We start from the raw sequence: 22,412 nt of genomic DNA on the forward strand, positions 1-22,412 counted from the left end.
ATGACATAATCAAGGTTTATGCAATTTTTATGAAAATGTTGACAAGAGCATGTTATGAAGCATTTGTCACCGTGGCGGAACAAAACGGTTGCCATGGCAACGAATCTAAAAATGATGCCACAACAACATATCGGTTCCGGTAGCTCACGGAGATACCAGTGCAAAAGGAAGTGGGCATGAGCGAGTCATGAAGGATGGTGGGGTGATCCCGGATACCGGGTGTCCCACATGTCGGTGGCATGGCAAAAGAGGGGCATCACAAGGACAATTCGATCACGGTGCAAAACTCGAGCATCTCATACAACCAAGCATGCATTCGTTCACGGGCGGTCGTCTCGGGGTTATACCTTCGAAGCGTGCATTTTCGGGGCGGATCGAGTTCGATGCAGTGTAGGGGAAGTAGTCGTTCATGGGTCGTCGTGGGAAGTAGTTGTTCACGTGGCGACGGTAGTGGAAGTAGTCGTACACGTTCGTTTCGGAGAGGTACTTGACGAATCCAAGTCTTCGGGGCAGCGGTAGTTGTACACTGGTTGTATAGGGACTTGATGAAACCCAAGGCGACGGTTGTGCTACATGTCATCGGTATTCGAACTTGGCGATCCAGAGAGGGTACTTGGCGAACAACGGTCGTCGTGGTACTTGTGTCTTGTGGAACTTGGCGATCCAGAGAGGCAGCAAAACATAGTCGACCTTGCTGTTTCAGTGTTGTAGTCTTGCCGGTGGTGTACTTGGCGAATTCCACGCTCGGTGGTCGTTGGACTTGGCGTCAGCAGCAACAGGGGCGCGATGCAGGCGACGGCCGCGGGACTTGGCGTGTGGAGGAGGCTGGTTCCGAGCGGGACTGGCCTGTCCTGGCGGGCTGCTCGCCGGCGAGGTTCAGGTGAGGTCGCCGGCCGGTGGAGGTGCAGCAGAGGATGTCGCAGGGCCGGCCTCCTCCTGCTGGCTTTTGGCGACGAGCGGCGTGGGAACGAGGCAGGAGGTCGCACAAGGTGTAGCATAGAGAGGTGGCGAGGGACTTGGCGGTGGGGACGTCCTGAAGCTGCTGCTGGTGGCGCTCGTGGTGGCCGGAGACGGGCACTAGCGAGGCGAGGGAGAGGCCGGGCACGAAAGACGGCGTGGAGGCGCAGCACTAGTCGCGGTCGTGGGAGACGGATCCGGAGCGGGAGGTCATCGACGAGGAACTAGACGGGGCGACACTGCTGCTATTGGTGAGGTGGCGGGGTCGAGGAAAAAGCTCGGGCGCGGGCGCCATGGGAGGAGCACAAGAGAGGAGCTCAGTGCAGGGGCGCGAGGGGAGCTGTTCTCGTGCGTGTGGCGGCGCAGGGAGGGGAACGAGGAAGAGAGCGAGGGATCGAGAGGAGAGGAGGCGAGCGCTAGGGTTGGGTTAGGTAGGCTGCGGCTGGGCCTTGGGCCAACTGTTGGGAGAAGGCTGAGCTGAGGCTGCTCTCCTTCTTCTTTTTCCAAAAAACAGAAAAATGTCAAAGAAGAAAAAGAAGAATGGAAGGTAGAGATAGAATTTGGGCAGGCAGATAATTTTCCCGGACTCACAAAATTGAGCTTGATCCAAGAAATAGAAAGTGAGCATGTGCGAGAAGTTGAATTCAAACTCATTTGAATTTAATTCAAATGGGTTTGAACTAGGACTTGGTTTTTGAAGTGTCCAAAAATGTTGAGATTTTTGGTGGAGCTCCGGAATATGATGAAAGAATATATGGCAAGGTTGGAGACCAAAAATTAAGATAACAAAGGCATTGGGATAATTTGAAAGTGTGTTATGGTGATTTCCAAATTAAAGAAATATTTAATATAGCTCCCTAATATTGGGAGGATATGTTATAAATAGAAGTCATCATGTGAATTCCCTCGATTTAAATAGATCAAAAGATCTATACAATTTATTTAGATGAGTTTTAAAAATTAAATGACATGCTGGCATGATGACATGATGCAATGCAAAAATAAATAGAGCAAGCACAAATAAAAACACATAGAGGTCACAAGAATATGGAAGTCCTCTGGATCGTCGGTCTCGGGGCGTCACAACACTCCACCACTACAAGAGGATCTCGTCCCGAGATCTAGGATGGCACCGGAGAGAAACGGAAAAGGAAGAGAAGAGGTAAAACTAAGTTGCTTCTTCGACAAACGAGTGAAACCACGAACCTTGAGAGGTTGAACAAATTGAAAGAAAGAATACAAAGGAGATGAACGAGATTGCAAACAATCCGTTAGAAAAGAGGAACAAGGAACATTACAAGGACTTGAAGGTTGCAAAGACATGAATCAAGAGTTTAATGGACAAGATAGAATTCGAAACCACTCCGGTTAAAACAAGATGAGAGAGGAAGAATTCGGGCAACACCCCTGTTGAAAATGGAAGGGATAGAATATGAACTTGAGAAGATGGGATGATACTTGATGAAATCAACAACACACTGCCTCCGGAACTATTGAAAGAATGGCACAATGGGTAAGAAGGATTTCAGACAGCAATCCGCTAGAAAAGAGAGGCAAAACTTGATAAGGTGAAAAGAACTTGAAAAAAGGACATGACACTCCGGTTAAATGGATGAGCAAGAAAATAACGTGATCTTGACAAAACGAGGTGATGGGTGAAGAGAGCAACATCACAATGCCTCCGGAACGAAATAATAGAAGCTAGATTGTTGGGATAAAGGGACGGAGAAGAAAATGACAACTTTTGCCACAAATGAACTTGAAAGCATCCTTGCAAAGTAGGATTTAACGGAGTTGTTGGAAAATCAACAACGAAAAGCACAAGCTTGTTGTGGGCTTATGGAAAACATCTCAAAATTATGAGGTGACAACCGGCCACTAACGGAAACAATTGCTTGCTTGAGATCAACGAAGAGATGAAAAACCTCTTTCACCGAGAAGGATATGGAAAAAGCTTGGATCATTGGTAAGCACCACAAATAGCAACATCCCCAATGGAAGGCTTTAGGTGAGATATAACCCAAGATAACTCCAAGGAAGAGATTAATGGATTTAAAATACCTCATTCTTGACAACATGTGAATCGCGATACATGAATGGAAATTGTCAAGAATGATATAACACCACCTGAAAAGATAAGGTAGAAAGAATTGCACTTCAAAATGCAAGAAGAAGAATACTTGAACTCCTCAGAAAAAAACATGTGTTGAGCACCATGTTTATTTTTGAGTATAGCTTGGCGGATCTTAGCTTCGAGAGAAATCTTGAAGTACAATTGAAGAATGAAAAGAATCCTTGATGAACCACCATGTTGAGCCTCCATGAAGAACTCCGGTAATAAAAGGATGATAGAAAGAAAGATAAGTTGCAAATACAAGGTGAAGCCTTGCGATGATTTAGAAGGAGCTTCGCAACGATATAACCGAGAAAACTTGGAACTCCGGAAAAAGAAAAGATGAAACACTAGAAACGAGAATTACTTCATCATGAACAATCTCCGAAAGAAGAGAATTGAATCACCTCGCGGAAATAAGAATAAGATTTATTGTATGCTCATCCTTCATCAAATTAAATTGATGACAAGCAATGGATTTGGCATACTACTTATTCCCGTAGAAAGGATTAAAAGAGATATAGCGCAAGCTTGAGAAGGTATTGATGGAACCACCGGTGGGATTTGGAAACAATGAATGAATTGATATGATAACGAAGGAAGTGAAATCTTGGACGAACCACTGAAATAATTGAAAATGAAAGAAGAAAAGATAAAGAAACACCGGGAAGAATTAGAAAATGAACAAAGATACTTGAGAGAATTTAGATACAAGTGAATGCAGAGATCAAGAGCTGACTAGAGGATACCTTAACGATTCACCGGTAAGATTTGGAGAATGAGAGCTGAAAGTTGGAATGAATAATTATGACATGATGGCCTACGGAGGAAAGAAATGGGAACAACTCATGAAATGCTCCGGATGGGTAAAAGAATTCTCACAATCGAAAAGAATTATGAGAGGATGGTATAAAGCTTGAACTACGCATCTGTGGAAAAGCGGGTAAGGATTTAAGAGGAACTCTTCTTCGGTCTTGAAAATTCGAGAATGACGACGAGAAACACCACCATGAATTGTTGAGACACTCCGGAAGGATTAAAAGAAAAAAATTGAGCCAAACATGAAAAAGAATTTGAAAACGACCTTGGAGAAGGCATGTGACTGATGAAAATTCATTCTTACATCAAACTTCGAAAAGAATTTGGGATAGCTCCGGGAAAATTAGAAGAGTCAGGTAAGATCCTGGGAAAAGACCTGTGGGTTAGGGCCCACTCGAAAGAAACATCGTTGAAGGATTGCTTGAAATAGAGATTGCACCGGTAGAATTAAGTGACTTGAATGAGATAATAATCTCCAAATAGCTTGAACGGATCTTGAATGAAAAGACGAGCCTTGGATAAGAAATTCACATGGGAAGATATGTGAAACAAAAGGAAGAGATATGATCAACACCGAAACTTGAAATTAATCCACCGGAGAAGAAAAGAGACGAAGAATAATAAACTTGAAGCTCCGTTAGTATCTTCCTGAGAATCACCCGGATCAGAACATTGATTGAAAAGGGTGAAGTGACTTCACATGAATAAATGGATACATGATTAAAATATATGAGTCCTTGAAGAAGAAAAGGGTGGGAGGGCGGGAAAACAAAGGCAACTTGGGGCAGATGGAATGGATACCGTTGAGAAAAACTTAGAATTGATCTTGCGGATGTTGAAATGATCTGATCCACTTGAAAAGAAGCACACCGGTCGGAAAGAATTCACATGACAATCTCGATGATCAAGAAGGATTAGTATTCACATAGCAATATGAGAACACCGTTTATGAAAGGTATGGATTCAACATTTGACTCGAAGCAACTCGAATACCACAAATAAAACAAAACAAAGGATTTGGCTTGCAGAATAAGACGGAACAAACATATGATAGAGATTTCGTCCGAAGTTTTTGTGGTGGGGCCCACACGGGCTCAATCGTACAACACCATCATGTACAAGGCAGTGCACATGACATACGAAGTGTCCGCGAACCAGCATAGCCAAGGGTTCTTTAAGACACAACGAGACCACTGTAAAAACGACCATGGATAGGCGGACCACTAGACGTCGAACCCCAATCTCATATCATGCATCTGTTGAAAAAAAACTAGAGCTACTTGAATTCCCACCTATAAAACTCCCGAAACTTTCTGGTTATGCAATCTGGTGTTGGGGATACAGGGGAAGCAATATATATCTCACCCAAAACTAACAATCCCTACATCCAAGTTGTATCCATCCGTCAACACATAACCAAGAAACCTTCGGAAATCGTGTACCTCAACCTTCGAAAAGCATCCGTTATACGAGTTATGGCAATACTCCCGAACTCCCGCCCCAGTACTGGGTGGCGTCAAGGTTATCTCACCAACAACTGCATAAAAGAGATTTTCCATGTCGGCAAAACTCAGGTATTCTAGAACTGCAACGATAGAATTATGACGACAACACCTCGGAGCTCAACTCCCCGGGACACTGCCACAACCCCTAAATGTCAGGAAGCACCAAGAACAATGTTCTCATCATAAGAATATCGGAACGATCCCAAGATACCCGTGTGATCCTAATTTTTTAGTGAAATTTGAGGAGAGGAAAGTCAAAACATCTACGTTAGGAGACCTCACCAGAGCGACGAAGGGACTGAGGAGTAAAAAGAATCCTACTCTCCAATATATATAATCCTAAGACTCAAAACACTTTTGTTCTAAACTCAACAACGCCAGCGATTCGATCAAGCAGGGGGGCTCCTAAGTCGGGGATGGCTCTGATTACCAACTTGTAACACCCACAATGCAGCTATATCTCCCACGTGTTGAAGCACGACTTAGAGGCATAACCGCATTGTGGTTTTGTCGCAAGAAGGGTCATCTTCACACAATCCCATGTAATGAACAAGAATGGGATAAAGAGTTGGCTTACAATCGCCACTTCACACAATGAACAAATAAATCATACATCATTCAGAGTACACACATAGTCTGACTACGGACGAAGCCAAAAGAAAAGAAGATAACCCAACTGCTAGATCCCCTATCGTCCCAACTAGGCTCCACTATTGATCAACATAAAATGAAACATAGCAACGACCAAGGTCTTCGTTGAGCTCCCAACTGAGCTCGGTTGCATCACCTGCACTGGTATCATCGGCACCTACAACTGTTGTGATAGTATCTGGTGAGTCACGAGGACTCAACAATCTCAAAACCCACGAGATCAAGACTATTTAAGCTTATGGGTAGGAAGTGGTAAAGTGGTGAGGTTGCAGCAGCGACTAAGCAAGATATGGTGGCTAACATACGCAAATAAGAGCGAGAAGAGAAGCAAAGGAACGGTCGTGAAACTAGCAATGATCAAGAGGTGATCCTAAACTCCTACTTACGTCAAACATAACCCAAAACCGTGTTCACTTCCTGGACTCCGCCGAAAAGAGACCATCACAGCTACACACGCGGTTAATGCATTTTAATTAAGTCAAGTGTCAAGTTCTCTACAACCAGACATTAACAAATTCCCATCTGCCACATAACCACGGGCACGACTTTCAAAAGTTTAAACCCTGCAGGGGTGTCCCAACTTAGCCCATCACAAGCTCTCACGATCAACGAAGGATATTCCTTCTCCCAGGAAGACCCGATCAGACTCGGAATCCCGGTTTACAAGACATATCAACAATGGTAAAACAAGACCAGCAAAGCCACCCGATGTGCCGACAAATCCCGATAGGAGCTGCACATATCTCGTTCTCAGGGCACACCGGATGAACACTACGTACAACTAAAACCAGCCCTCAAGTTTCCTCGAGGTGGCGCTGCAAGTGGCTCTAGTTCGGACCAACACTCGGAGGAGCACTGGCCCGGGGGGGGGGGGGTTAAAATAAAGATGACCCTTGAGTCTGCAGAACCCAAGCGAAAAAGGCTTAGGTGGCAAATGTTAAAACCAAGGTTGGGCCTTGCTGGAGGAGTTTTATTCAAAGCGAACTGTCAAGGGGGTCCCATAAATCACCCAACCATGTAAGGAACGCAAAATCAAGGAACATAACATCGGTATGACAGAAACTAGGGCGGCAAGAGTGGAACAAAACACCAGGCATAAGGCTGAGCCTTCCACCCTTTACCAAGTATATAGATGCATTAATTAAATAAGAGATATTGTGATATCCCAACATAATCCTATCCATCATGGAGAAATCTTCAACTTCACCTGCAACTAATAACGCTATAAGAGGGGCTGAGCAAAGCGGTAACATAGCCAAGCAACGGTTTGCTAGGAAGGGTGAAAAGGTTAGAGGCTGACATGGCAATATGGGAGGCATGGTAAACAAGTGATAGGTAGCGCAGCATAGCGATAGAACGAAGCAACTAGCAAGCAAAGATAGAAGTGATATCGAGGGTAATGGTCATCTTGCCTGAGATCCCGCAAGGAAGAAGAACGAGTCCATGAAGAAGACAAACGAACGTAGTCGAACGAATCCTCACAACCCCGGAACAAAACCGAAGCTAACGAGAGAAGCAAATCGGAAAGAAGCAAACAACATGGTAAACACATAAGCATAAACATGTCATGATGCACAAACAAGTATGATGCATGTCCGATTTAATGAGGCATGGCATGGCAATATGCACAAACAACACTACAAGTTAAGTGGAGCTCAATATGCAACGAGTTGCATATTGACGAAACACCACATCAATTATTTAGTTCTCTCTCGTTTAGGCTACCCAATAATATTAAATGTTGTTAAACATGGCAAGAGGTGAAGCATAATTAAACTAACAATTTAAGCAAGTTTAAATGAGGCCGAAAACAAGAAACAACAATTCCGGTAAATCCCCATATGTCATTTAGCAATTTAATGCAAACACAATTTTGAAACATTTTAAATGTTGTTATCATGATGCGGATTACATAATCAAGGTTTATGCAATTTTTATGAAAATGTTGACAAGAGCATGTTATGAAGCATTTGTCACCGTGGCGGAACAAAACGGTTGCCACGGCAACGAATCTGAAAATGATGCCACGACAACATATCGGTTCCGGTAGCTCACGGAGATACCGGTGCAAAAGGAAGTGGGCGTGAGCGAGTCATGAAGGATGGTGGGGTGATCCCGGATTCCGGGTGTCCCACATGTCGGTGGCATGGCAAAAGAGGGGCATCGCAAGGACAATTCGATCACGGTGCAAAACTCGAGCATCTCATACAACCAAGCATGCATTCGTTCACGGGTGGTCGTCTCGGGGTTATACCTTCGAAGCGTGCATTTTCGGGGCGGATCGAGTTCGATGCGGTGTAGGGGAAGTAGTCGTTCACGGGTCGTCGTGGGAAGTAGTTGTTCACGTGGCGACGGTAGTGGAAGTAGTCGTACACGTTCGTTTCGGAGAGGTACTTGACGAATCCAAGTCTTCGGGGCGACGATAGTTGTACACTGGTCGTATAGGGACTTGATGAAACCCAAGGCGACGGTTGTGGTACATGTCATCGGTATTCGAACTTGGCGATCCAGAGAGGGTACTTGGCGAACAACGGTCGTCGTGGTACTTGTGTCTTGTGGAACTTGGCGATCCAGAGAGGCAGCAAAACATAGTCGACCTTGCTGTTTCAGTGTTGTAGTCTTGCCGGTGGTGTACTTGGCGAATTCCACGCTCGGTGGTCGTTGGACTTGGCGTCAACAGCAACAGGGGCGCGATGCAGGGGCGACGGCCGCGGGACTTGGCGTGTGGAGGAGGCTGGTTCCGAGCGGGACGAGCCTGTCCTGGCGGGCTGCTCGCCGGCGAGGTTCAGGTGAGGTCGCCGGCCGGTGGAGGTGCAGCAGAGGATGTCGCGGGGCCGGGCTCCTCCTGCTGGCTTTTGGCGACGAGCGGCGTGGGAACGAGGCAATAGGTCGCACAAGGTGTAGCACAGAGAGGCGGCGAGGGACTTGGCGGCGGGGACGTCCTGAAGCTGCTGGTGGTGGCGCTCGTGGTGACCGGAGACGGGCACTAGCGAGGCGAGGGAGAGGCCGGACGCGGAAGACGGCGTGGAGGCGCAGCACTAGTCGCGGTCGTGGGAGACGGATCCGGAACGGGAGGTCATCGACGAGGAACTGGACGGGGCGACGCTGCTGCTATTGGTAAGGTGGCAGGGTCGAGGAAAAAGCTCGGGCGCGGGCGCCATGGGAGGAGCACAAGAGAGGAGCTCAGTGCAGGGGCGCGAGGGAAGCTGTTCTCGTGCGTGTGGCGGCGCAGGGAGGGGAACGAGGAAGAGAGCGAGGGATCGAGAGGAGAGGAGGCGAGCGCTAGGGTTGGATTAGGTAGGCTGCAGCTGGGCCTTGGGCCAACTGTTGGGAGAAGGCCGAGCTGAGGCTGCTCTCCTTCTTCTTCTTTTTCCAAAAAACAGAAAAATGTCAAAGAAGAAAAAGAAGAACGGATGGTAGAGATAGAATTTGGGCAGGCAGATAATTTTCCCAGACTCACAAAATTGAGCTTGATCCAAGAAAAATAGAAAGTGAGCATGGGCGAGAAGTTGAATTCAAACTCATTTGAATTTAATTCAAATGGGTTTGAACTAGGACTTGGTTTTTGAAGTGTCCAAAAATGTTGAGATTTTTGGTGGAGCTCCGGAATATGATGAAAGAATATATGGCAAGGTTGGAGACCAAGAATTAAGATAACAAATGCATTGGGATAATTTGAAAGTGTGTTATGGTGATTTCCAAATTAAAGAAATATTTAATATAGCTCCCTAATATTGGGAGGATATGTTATAAAGAGAAGTCATCATGTGAATTCCCTCCATTTAAATAGATCAAAAGATCTATGCAATTTATTTAGATGAGTTTTAAAAATTAAATGACATGCTGGCATGATGACATGATGCGATGCAAAAATAAATAAAGCAAGCACAAATAAAAACACACGGAGGTCACAAGAATATGGAAGTCTTCTGGATCGTCGGTCTCGAGGCGTCACAAGGTGTTCTTGGATGCTCCGGCGAAATTGCTCCTACAACCGTTGATGATCTTGAGTGGCTGAAACAGAAGAGCAACGGGTTTGATGTTGGTGCAAGCCGGAACAACCTCAGGATTTCAGAGGACAAAAACTGTTTCCATTCCCTTGTCAAGAAGAGAGACACCAACGACAAAGTCACGATGAATAGCCGTGAGGGCATGTACAATGGTTGATAAGATAGTTTTATCTTAAGTTTTGCATGTAAATTAGAGATGACAAGAAAAGATGTCTACAATGGGTCATCTTTTAGTCTTATCTTCAATAATTAGTTGTTCCTAAAAACATGGTGAGACAAATTATGCTAAGAGATCATCTCTTGTCTTCTCTTAAATAAGAGAAGACAAACCTTATCTTAGGCTTTCTCTCTCCTCCACCTCATCATTTATCCTATATGGCACTCTTAAGATAGAACCATTGTACATGCCCTGAGTCCACCCTCGCGATCTGCTGGTCGCCCCAGGCTGCTCTGGCACCGCCGCTCAAGTTCAGGTGGGGGCTTGCGATGTGATTTGTCTTGTTGTCTCTGTATCGTATAGAGCAAAGGAAATTAGCTCGTCCTTGAATTTTGATTTTTCGCTTTGTCTTTCCTCTGACTAGGCATCAGCTTCTCTGAATGTACTGGTCGGATGGATGTAATAAGTTTGAATCTTTTAGCTGGGGCTGTAAATCTGACTCTGGTTTCGTTTCTGTTAATGGAGCCTGGGAGATGCCTTCCTGTTCATTAAAAAAAAATTAGACATGCGGGAGGAGAATTGGTGCAACCGTCGGATGGAAAATGGGGCAACGGGAGCACGGATGGGAGCACATTGAGGGGAGCAGGCAAGCCCCATCCATTGGAGATGCTCGGATTGCGGCGACCGCGGAACGGCACGCACTACGTTTCCCACCTGCGCGGCGCAACCTCCGGCGGATCCGGCCCTTCCCCTTCTCTCCGACCCACCCCCGCTGCAAAACCGTCGGTGGCGTCGTCCTTCCACCGCGCCGCCACTCCACTACCCCTCCGCCGCCGCCCTCGTCCTCCTTTCCGTCACACACCACAAGCGTTCAAAGAGCGGGGAGCGAGCGAGCGAGTGCCCGCACACGCGTCACTTCTCCGATCTGGTCCGGCTGTTCCGCCATAGAGCAAGCCCGGGATCCCGCCTTTGTTCTAGCTGCCGCTGCGTGCTGCCAATTCCGAAGGTCAACTCACAGGACTGAAGAGGCGGCTCCTTCCTTCTCGGTTCTCGATTCATCAGGCTCCCGACACGCGCCCGTGCCACAATGTCAGAGGACAAGGGCCGCAGTCGCAGCGGTGCACGGGTGAAAGTCCGGGAGGCGGTCTGCAACGCCGTCGCCGGCGGTTCGGCTGGTAAGTATTCCCACTCCTTGTCTCGGTCTTATTGCCTTGGTGCTGGTTTGATGATCCTTTTTGTTTTGTACTTTTGTGGGGTTGATGGTCGCGCAGGGGCCATCTCGGCGACGGTGCTGTGCCCGCTGGACGTGCTCAAGACGCGTCTGCAGGTGTACGGTCTCCCTTCAAACCTTTCCCCTGGCACTGCGCCGCCTGGTAATTTTGCTCGCCTGACGAGGATGACTGTTCAGTGTTGCGAAGATATTGTTTGCTATTTGGAAGTCTCACAAAAAATCATTTTGTTGGTACCGAGGCAACATCTCACATAATTAGTCTGGTCATAGTGGGAGTATCATATATTAATATCATAGTATATCATGCATATGATACTAGTGTATGATACTACATTCGTAGTGCATAGTATCATGGGTTAGTACTACCTCCGTCTAGGTGTACAAGTCATCTTAGGTTGTGCATCATGACCAAGGCGAAGGGAAAAACAAAAAACTTAATGGCTATTTGCTAATTAATACCATTGCATGCAGTGAACTGACCACTGCATGTCGTGTTTGGTAGTCTCAAGTCACTAAAAGCATATCCGCCCCACATCTCTTATTGGTTGATTCATTTATTTATGTCAAGAAACGAGATGGAAGTTAATGCACCGCGCCTAAGTGTTTTGGGATTCTTTGGTTTTTGTAAGGTGGCTTATACACCTAGACGACGGGAGTATCATAGATGGCATCATTAATTGTCATGCATGACACATAGTAGCACATCATTTATTATGATACGATAGCATAATATGATACTCAATCATCTCTTTCTTCATTTAATTCAATGCCACCTCATCAAAATTGCTTAGTTGTCATGCATGATACTACCTATGACTATGATACTCCCATTACGGGCAGCCTTAGGAGAAATTAGAAATATAATCACTTTTTTTCCCGACGAAAAGCGTTTTTATTAGCTCAGAATGTACGGTCATCAGACTGGCCCAAAAATGCAAATATCCAGGCTTCCGATAAGCCCGCGATCGCTTTTTGGCCTAGATGCTTATTACGTAGCAGTGTGTGCCAAACACCTTCCAGTAAGTAACTTGAACAACCATTTACTAACTAAGGCATCATTATTGACTTGAAGGCCAAAACCTTCGTCGTCTTTCGACCGACAAACCACACTCCATTTGGTCAGCAGACCTTTTCTTTTCACTGTCTCCTTGCCAATGGAATTTGAATCTAGAATAATCCAGCTGGTCTTTTGGTTGACAAACCACACTCCATTTGGTTAGCCTGTACTTTTTCTTTTCATTGTCTCCTTGCCAAAAGAATCTGAAATAATCCTGCCTTTGCAAGACCCCTTTTGGAAGTTGAAAAAAGAGAGTATGTAGAGAGTTGTTCGTGAGAACAAAATGATCGAAACCAGCAGTCCTCTAACAACGAGCAACTTGCCTATTCAAGTTGACTATCCTTCACATCTTCACCAGGCAATGTTCAAAAAGCGTAAGGTGTAAGTGAAGCAAGAGGCTGTCGCTTAGAGAAATGGGCGCATAAGCATTTTTTGGGTAGAGCAGGATTTTGCCAGTCTCATCGCAGGGAAGGAAGATGAGTTGTGGCGAGAGAGAAGGAGCTCGAGATCCATGGTGAGGGAATGAGAGGAGTTCATGTTGAGGGAGAAGACGTCTCTCAGATGGCAGATCTGGGCTCTGGTCTATATGAAAGCCCACTAGAAAAAACCCTCTCCATGTCATCCAAACGGCCTATCTTTCTCCATGCCATAAAGACCATCCATCATAAATAGAAAAGGGTCATACTGAAGCCAACAACACTTAATATTCACTCCTATTAGTGATGGTCACCTCCCAGTTTCACTCCTCGCCTCCTCTAATGCTTCTCCTTTGCCAGTGTTTCTTGTCCCTTTAGGTCTCTGTAGATCCTTGATTCCTCGCCGAAGAAGACTATTCCCATCCATAGTTGTTGATTCCTCGTCGGAGAAGACCAATTTCTCACCGAAGATCAATTTCTCACTGTATTTTCTCATCAGCCGCTTAAAGTTTCGCTTAGGCCAAAGCGAGGCATTTTCCGTCTCAGCGGAGTTAATTGCTCAGCCACCACATTTGTGGGTAGGGTAACAGCTAACCACCGGTTTTGTAAAAAATCACTAAGAACCACCACTTCAGAGGCCGGTGAGTAGTAAAAAACACTGATTCACATATTAGCTGCGTCTAATAGTAACTGATCAATTGGGCCCACCTATCAAGCTTGCGTGACATGTCCATATGCACAGTGCGTTGAGGTGGCCAGGGGTCCCACCTGTTAGCCTCCCACCTCTTTTTCCCTTTCTTTCTGCCATCTCTCTTTATCTGTCATTGAATCATCCTAAGTGTCGCTCCATTTTGCTCTGATGACCATGCCGCTGTCCTCTCGCCCACCCTTACCCCACACTCGTAGCCTCCTTCGTCTGGCTTCCCTTTGGCAGAGACATAGTTGAAGGGACGTCTCTCTGCGGTCTGGCAAGGACGTGCAACCGAGGAGCGTGATCAAGGGGACGACTCAAAGATTTGTGCGATGGCAACATGTAGGAGTCCAGGTGGCTCGCTCATGCGGCGACAGAGGACGAAAGTCCAAGTGGCTGAAGACTGTTGACATCACGGAGATCCTCGACCCGCTGCTTCGCCAGACATGAGGAAGACGATGCTGGTGCCCTCGCCAGGGTGTTTCGGAGGATGCGGAGTGGTGCTGTTGACCCGGACAAGATGACTGGATAGTTGCATGGAGCGGAATAGCAGCAGTGTTGCTCCAGTGCTATGGCTGGCAACAGTGGCGATGTGTGGTTGGTCGAGGGCTTATGGCCTGAAATTAATGCGTGCATCATGAGCAGGGACCGGAGGAACCTAGGCATAGAAGGAATTGGATAGCGGGGCTTCACGCCTTCACCGATGACGAAATCGTTGTGTCTGAGCCATTAGTCACCAGCTTAATGAACACTTGGTCTGGTGCGGTCAAGCTGCACTTGCCCATGCTCCTAGCGAACCGCGGCGCAGTGAAGACAATGACTAGGACCAACACGACGGCGGACATTAAGAGGGCATTAAGAGGGCTTCTTCTCCCAGCCGGTGACAACCTCTCATGAGTGGGCTCTCGTAGGTTGTCGCACAACTTGGGAATGAGTGCTACAAGCCCGTGGGCTGGAGGAGTGATGGCACACAACGCGTGGTTGTCGATAGTGAACTTGAGTCCTGTAGAATCAGGGGAGAGAGGGGTGGCGGCTGGGATAGAAAGATGGCCTGGTATTGTATTCTATTGGAGTTAGGGTTTCCTGTACAAGGGGGCAGCACATATATAGGCTGCAGGGTTACATGGGCCACATGGGCCACATGGGCCATAAGCGCGCGCACACACACACACACACTGAAATACAGATAAGACACAGCCCAACACTCCCCCTCAAGAGGGATGATAGATATCTATCATGCCCATCTTGTCACAAGCAAGATTGTTCTCCCTGGTTCCCAAACCTTTTGTCAAACAATCGGCGACTTGTTGTCCAGAGCTCACATGAGTTATCTTGATGATTCCTGCATCCAGTTTCTCTTTGATAAAGAATCTGTCTATCTCCACATGTTTTGTTCTGTCATGTTGCACTGGATTATTAGCAATGCTGATTGCAGATTTGTTGTCACACCACACATTAAGAGGATCTTGTCTGAGCACTTTCAGCTCAAGCAGAAGGCCTCTTACCCATAACATCTCACTCAGCCCTTGAGACATTGCCCTATACTCAGCTTCTGCAGTTGATTTTGACACCACCGGTTGTTTTTTGCTTCTCCATGATACCAAATTTCCACCAACAAACACACAATAGCCAGAGGTTGATCGTCTATCATCAAGACAGCTAGCCCAATCAGCATCGCTATAACCGTCAACATTCAAATGGCCATTACTCTTGAACCAGAGTCCCATACCAGGGCTGCCCTTTAGATACCTCATGATTCTATAGACTGCATCAAGGTGTCCACTTCTGGGGTCATGCATATATCTACTTACTACACTTACTGCATATGTAATATCTGGTCTAGTGTGACACAAGTACAGAAGTTTGCCAACCAATTGTTGATATTTTGCTTTGTTAACTTGTTCACCCATCTGTGCTGTCAATTTGTGATTTTGTTCAATGGGAGTTGGGGCTGCTCTACATCCAAGCATTCCCATATCACTTAGGAGCTCTAAGGTATACTTCCGCTGAGACAGGGCTATTCCCCTCTTTGATCTTGCAACTTCGATACCCAGGAAATATTTTAGCTGACCAAGATCCTTAACTTCAAATGCTTTGCCTAGGCATTTCTTTAGTCTTCCAATCTCCTCTTCATTGTCTCCCGTTATTATGATGTCATCCACATATACTGCAAGAATAGTAATCTGTTGCTTGGAATGTTTATAGAAAACAGTGTGATCTCCATTGCATTGTTTATACTCCATACTGCAAACTGCTTGCCTGAACCGGTCAAACCAAGCCCTTGGCGATTGCTTCAAACCATAGAGAGATTTTCTCAATCTACAAACCTTCCCAACAGTCCCAGGTGTAGAAAGTCCAGGAGGAATTTCCATGTAGACTTCCTCTTGTAGATCTCCATGTAAAAAGGCATTTTTTACATCAAGTTGGTGTAGTGGCCATCCAAAGTTAGCTGCACATGAGATTAGAATCCTCACTGTATTCATCTTTGCAACTGGGGTGAATGTTTCGTCATAGTCAATACCATACGTTTGGCTGTACCCTCTGGCTACCAGTCTTGCCTTGTAACGCTCAACCTTACCCTCAGGATTCTGCTTCACTGTGAAGATCCACTTACAACTGACTGCCTTCTTCCCATATGGAAGATTTGCTAGCTCCCATGTTTTGTTCTTTCTCAGGGCCTCCAACTCTTCCCTCATGGCTTCACACCACTTTGGATCTTGTCTTGCTTCTTTCCAGTCTTTAGGAACAATCACGGCTTGAAGTGATGCGACAAATGCTCTAAATGAAGGTGATAGGGCTTCATAGGTGACATAATTACTGATGTCATGCTCAAGATTGCCCTTGCTCAAAGTTTTCCTTGCTACTTCCTTCTTGAGAGCAATTGGCAGGTTAGGTGATGCTTCTTCAGTACTTGAATTTTCATATGACTCCACTTCAGATGAGCTTCCTGTCGCTTGAGTTTCTTTTGACTGCTCCTCCTGTTCCATAGTTTCTTTTGACTGCTCCTCATGCACTTGTTCCTCCACACCTCTCTTCCTTCTTGTATACACCTGAGGATTCCTTTCCTCATTTGGTCTCTGCCACCTCTGCTGTTCAGCCCCATCAACTACAACTGGAATGAAGGATCCCATTATTTTCGGGGTTGGTATTGGCTGCTCCTTGTCGCCATTGGTGCTGCACTCACCACTCAAGTTGCACTCCCCCTCTTGACCACCCTGCATAGATTGTGAGCGGTCAAGTTCTTCGAATAAAGTGCTGAGATCTGTCTTCTCACCATAGAAAGGCTCAGATTCTCGAAAGGTGACATCCATACTTAGAAATGTGCGCCTTTCAGCAGGACTCCAACGCTTATAGCCTCGCTGCCCTGCAGGATATCCAACAAATATGCATTTTACAGCTCGTGGATCCAGCTTTCTCACTGCTGGTCTGTGATCTCTAACGAAGCAGGTGCACCCAAATAACTTCGGAGGAACTGAGAATTTGTTCTCCCCAAATAGCATCTCACATGGGGACTTCATACCAAGCATTTTTGAAGGCATCCGGTTGATCAGGAACGTTGCAGTCATGACAGCTTCACTCCACAAGAATTTTGGCACATTCATGGTGAACATAAGTGATCGAGCCACTTCTAAAATGTGTCGGTTTTTCCTTTCTGCAACACCATTCTGAGCAGGGGTATCTGGACATGATGTTTGGTGCATTATGCCATGTGCTGACAGGAAACCTCCAAATTGCTTGTTTACATATTCAGTTCCATTGTCAGATCTGATCACCTGCACCTGCACATTGAATTGGTTTCGCACATAGGCATAAAACTCCTGAAAACATTGGAATACCTCATCTTTATGTCGCATGAGGTACACCCAAGTCATGCGAGTGTGGCAGTCTATAAATGTCACAAAATATTTCATTCCACTAACGGAAACAACAAGACATGTCCACACATCAGAGTGAATCAGCATAAACGGGGATATACTCCTTAGCCCCTTACTCAAATATGAGATTCTTGTGTGCTTTGCATATTCACATGCATCACACACAAGCTTACTCTTGTCTACTCCACGCATTACATCAGGAAACATCTTACTCATCTTATCAAAAGCCATATGCCCCATGCGACAGTGATGGATCATCGCCATTGTCTCACTTACTCCAACTAGTACAGCCAAAACAGGACTAGCACCAGACCTAGACACATCACGATCCATATACCACAATCCACTACGCCTGGTTCCTGTCCCAAGTTTCCTTCCAGTCATCCTCTCCTGAATCAAACATATTTTCTTATCAAGAGTTATTCGGCAATCTATCTGATCAATCAAAGCACTTAGAGAAAGCAAGTTCACAGGAAAAGCTGGAACATGTAATACATCAGATAATTTAATAGTGGGTGTACATTGAACTGATCCAACTCCTTTAATCGGTTGTGAGGTGCCATCAGCAGTTTGTATTGTTTCACAATGTGTAATTGGGTACTGAGTATATGATTCAAACTCAGTTAGGTACCCGCAACATGCTTGGATGCTCCAGAATCTAATATCCAATCTGGAAGGAAATCATGTGTGGATATAGATGCATTTGCAAAGTTACCTTCCCCTGTGTAGACAAAGTGGGCAAAGTTCCCGAAGGTGTTGTCCTCCTGGCTTCTACTCTTCGACTCCCCTTGAGAGGTTGTTGACGTCCCTTCTTCTTGCGTTGCCAAGTTAGCCAAGTTTGCTTTGAAGCCACTGGAATAATTCGAACCCCTCGAGTTACCTCTGCCTCTAACTCCCCGGTATCCACCTCGGCTGTAACCTCTTCCCCTACCACGTATTTCTCTGCGTTGTGCTGTGCAATTGATGCTTATGTGACCTTTCTCTCCACAGTTGAAGCACTCTCTTGTCTCCTTCCATTCAGACACAGTAAATGCTGAGCGAGATGCATTCGCTTCTCCAGTCCTGGTCAACTTCAACCTGACCTCCTCCTGTGCCATTGCTGCAACTGCCTCCTCAAGCGAGGGGAGCTTTGGCTGATGAAACAACCCAGCACGCCTTCCTTCAAATTCTGAGCTAAGTCCCTTCAAGAATTTCATCACTCTCCTACGCTCTACCCACTTCTTAGTAGCAACTATACATTCTGAATGTGGTAACTCCAGTGGATCATAGTGGTCTAAGTCAGCCCACAAATGCTGCAATTCTGCTACATACTCCATCACCGACTTATCCCCTTGTTTTAGCTCATTTACTCTATCCTCAATCTGCGCCATAAGCATTATGTTCCCTTTCCCGGAGTACAATGTTTCCAGGGTTTTCCATACCTCTGCTGCATGGGGAAGAGTCTCCACGGCTGCTGCAATGGATGGGGTCAAGGAGTTCAGCAGCCATGCCACCACCAGAGAGTCAATGACACTCCACTTCTTCCACTCTTCACTTGCCCTGTTCGCCGGTTCATCTACTTCCCCTCTGACATAGCCTTCCAGCCCCTTTGTCCTCAATATTAGCAATGCCCTTCTGGACCAGCTTAGGTAGTTTGTGACCCCTTCCATCTTGATTTCATTTGGCATCAGTTCTATTTTCTGTATCACCTCAGGCTGAGGAACAAGCGCACCTGGGGAAGCCACACCCTCTGCCTTGACAGTGATGAGCTCAGCTAGCTTCTCCAACGCCTTTACCAACCCCTGGTTGTCCCCCATCTTTCCAATCTTGAATCACACCACTAGCAACCTCCAGCAACCACTGCTCCCCACTTTCACCTCTCTACTACCTCCTCCCCTCAGATCTGGGATTCCACCTCTCCTTCCACACAAGCCTTCTCCTCTCAGACAATTGCCAGCAAGCACAACCAGCCAACCACCATCACCACTGCTGGGATTGGGAACCCAAGCTTTGACACCATGTAGAATCAGGGGAGAGAGGGGTGGCGGCTGGGATAGAAAGATGGCCTGGTATTGTATTCTATTGGAGTTAGGGTTTCCTGTACAAGGGGGCAGCACATATATAGGCTGCAGGGTTACATGGGCCACATGGGCCATAAGCGCACACACACACACACACTGAAATACAGATAAGACACAGCCCAACAAGTCCTCAACCACACCTTGCGCCCTCTCGACAACGCCTTGCTGACCATGACCCCCTTGTCCTCCATCAACACAAAAGGAGTTGCGTGGGCAGGAAAAAGGGGATGCACATGCGGGGGAAATGGAGTTGGGGAGAGACCGTGGTTAGTGGAGGCGGCGGAGGGCTTTCTCATGGCGGAAGTCTCGTCGTCGCTCCATGGCTCGGGCATTTGGCTTCGCGGTGGTGGCTTCTACTCCCTGGTGGTGTCCCCTCGGCGCGTGTGTCCCCTCCGGCTGCACAGACCGAGCTCCATCGCGGCATGGCATGGATGATTTGGGAGAGGGAGAGAGAGGAGAAAAAGGGGAAAGGTGGGTAAAAGTGTACACATAAGCATGCGTGTCAGTCGACGGGTGGGTCCTGCCAATCAGTTTTGCTGTTTGTCCGAGCTAATCCATGAATCAGTGTTATTTGTTACTCATCGGCCTCTGAAGTGGTTGTTTTTATTGAATTTTGTCAGAATTGGTGGTTACCTGTTACCCTAGCCATAGTGTGGTGGTTCTGAGCAATTAACTCTCGCTCAACACTATTAACTCTCGCTCAGCACTTGAGCGCTTTAGCGTCGCTTAAAAACGCTTTCTTGAACCATGCCACTAGGTGCAACCGCCCAAGGGTACTGCAACAAAGAAAAAGTGAGATCGAAGGTGCATGGTTTTGTCCAATTTAGATAGTTGTGCAATATAACATTTTACGAACTTTGTTTTCTTTTAGTTTTGGAGATACAAGCGATGATAATCGCCAAAAGAACACTAAGACTTTGCTGGAACTTATTTCGAACATAGCTCAACAACGTGCACAATAGCATATCGACATCGCGCCCCACTGCTTGCTAGTGCAGCTCCAACCAACTGGTCTAATGAGATGTTGTGTTCGGTAGAGGGAAATGGTTAACCTTCTATGATTACAAGCATAGATGATTAGCATAGATTGGCAGCGTACACACCGTGGTCCCAACTTTGACTCACCTCTGCTACCCTCATGGTTGCCCTTCTCCATTTTATATAATATGCACTCTACTCATGGATCTTCTCCAAGCATCACTGGCTTCTGGAAGAAGCCACCCTGAACGCGTCAGCTCCTAGAAGCCAGCTTCATGGAGCCCGTCCCCGACGAGTGTATTTTCTTTGGAGCAGCGGAAGCCCAACTCCTAAAAGAGTGGAAGAAGAAGTTGATCCAATTTATGCGAGAATGCCATTCCAAAGTGGTGCATGCGTGCCGTTTCGATCCGAAGAAGCCCTCCCGAGCGATACAGAGCGACCGCACACACGCAGTCATACCCCGCGCCTCTCCTCTCCTTTCTGGCACTAACCCTAGCAGTCGCCAACCCCGTCGCCACCCCATCGCTAGTCGGCTGGCCGCCGCGCCGCTGGCAGTCTTTCGTTGCTGCCCCTCGCATCTCCGTTGCTTCCACCTCATCGGCAACGGGACGCCTCAACCCCACGACGCCGACACCATGACGCTTCAACCTCAACATCTCTGGCAGCAGGACGCCACACCCCTAGCAGCTCCAGCACCCCGACACCATGCGCTGAAGCCATCCTTGCCCTTAACCCTAGCTCAAGGTGAGCTGCCCCTTCCCCTACCTCTCTGTTTTTTGCTGATGGAGAGGAGCTGCTCTCTGCTGCTGAATGGATCGCTGCTCCCATCGGAAGCTGGCGCTGGCTGGATTCTCGAGAAGTTGGCTATTTCGGGAAGCTGGAGAGGATCCAAATGGGGCCTACATCATGTGATTTGGGAGTAAGGTGCTCTCTAATGCCGTTTGATTAAGATCAAGTGAGGTACCGGAAAACCTGGTGGAAAACCTATTACTAGATGTTTCGTACTTGCAGATAATGTGTGTATTTTTGTATTTTATGAGAGAATAACTGTACAGAAGGGCAGAAAAGGAAAACAAAAAACTAATACAAGGCCTAAGCCCTCTACTGCTGTAGAAAAAGTTAGATGAAAGCTTCAATGGTTCAACCTGAGCTTGTAATCCTGTGTATGCTTTCCTTTTTGCTCTATGAACTAGCAAGTTCATTGCTTTCTTGAATTTCCTCCTTCTATAGAGACTTTGCAAGACTCCTTCGAGAATAAAGTCATTTTCGGTGTTCCAAATTGCCTTCTCCTTATGCAAAATTTGTACTTGAAGAGGGGTTGTTTTTGTATGAATTATGAACTGCACAATACAACCTTTTGTGTGTATAAATATGATGGTTTGTTTGATAGAATGTCACAACATTTACACTACTTGCTATATCTCCATTATCACTATAGAATCTTGGTAGATAAATGTTGGATATTCAGAAAGCACCGATGTCATGTGCATGCATTCCAAATCGTAACATCCACCATGCTATCTTCATTTGATCTTATGATCAACATTTTTACCATGATACTTTTTTTATTTCGTTTGCTAAGTAATGTTCCTTTGTTTATTAGGTAGGATAATTCTTTCAGGATTGCAACACATACTCAAAACTGAAGGCCTTCCTGGGTTGTATCGTGGCCTTTCTCCAACAATAGTAGCACTATATCCAACTTGGGCTGTAAGTAGTCATTAATCTTGTATCTAATGGTACACAAATGTTGGGCTTCATTGTAAGTTGTTTGTACCTAAGTAATCCTGTTGTGTTTTGTTGCCTGAGTATGATTCCAAACAGCAAATGAATTATGGAGCCATCCAGTGCTGATTTTGATGTCATCGATTCACTCCTGGGAAGACCTATGT

The 22,412-nt window shown here is 46.3% G+C and overlaps 2 protein-coding genes across 2 annotated transcripts in view; one reads left to right on the top strand and one right to left on the bottom strand.

Annotated features, from left to right (window-relative positions):
• The first annotated feature begins 10,747 nt into the window (after positions 1 to 10,747).
• Positions 10,748 to 22,412, top strand: part of LOC123069887 (nicotinamide adenine dinucleotide transporter 2, mitochondrial) — a 51,777-nt gene continuing 40,112 nt past the window's right edge. The window contains exons 1-3 of the mRNA XM_044492848.1: positions 10,748 to 11,387; positions 11,484 to 11,585; positions 22,124 to 22,230. Of these exons, the coding sequence (XP_044348783.1) occupies positions 11,300 to 11,387; positions 11,484 to 11,585; positions 22,124 to 22,230 (297 nt within the window). The 5' untranslated portion in view covers positions 10,748 to 11,299. The remainder of the gene's footprint in view (positions 11,388 to 11,483; positions 11,586 to 22,123; positions 22,231 to 22,412) is intronic.
• Positions 17,562 to 19,525, bottom strand: LOC123069886 (uncharacterized). The gene is made up of 2 exons (XM_044492847.1): positions 18,198 to 19,525; positions 17,562 to 17,872 (listed from the first exon to the last, which is right to left on the bottom strand). The coding sequence occupies exons 1-2, from the start codon at positions 19,276 to 19,278 to the stop codon at positions 17,829 to 17,831; spliced, it is 1,125 nt and encodes a 374-aa protein (XP_044348782.1). The 5' UTR covers positions 19,279 to 19,525; the 3' UTR covers positions 17,562 to 17,828.

Source organism: Triticum aestivum, chromosome 3B (genome assembly GCF_018294505.1).
Source record: "Triticum aestivum cultivar Chinese Spring chromosome 3B, IWGSC CS RefSeq v2.1, whole genome shotgun sequence".
NCBI classification, from domain to species: Eukaryota; Viridiplantae; Streptophyta; class Magnoliopsida; order Poales; family Poaceae; genus Triticum; species Triticum aestivum.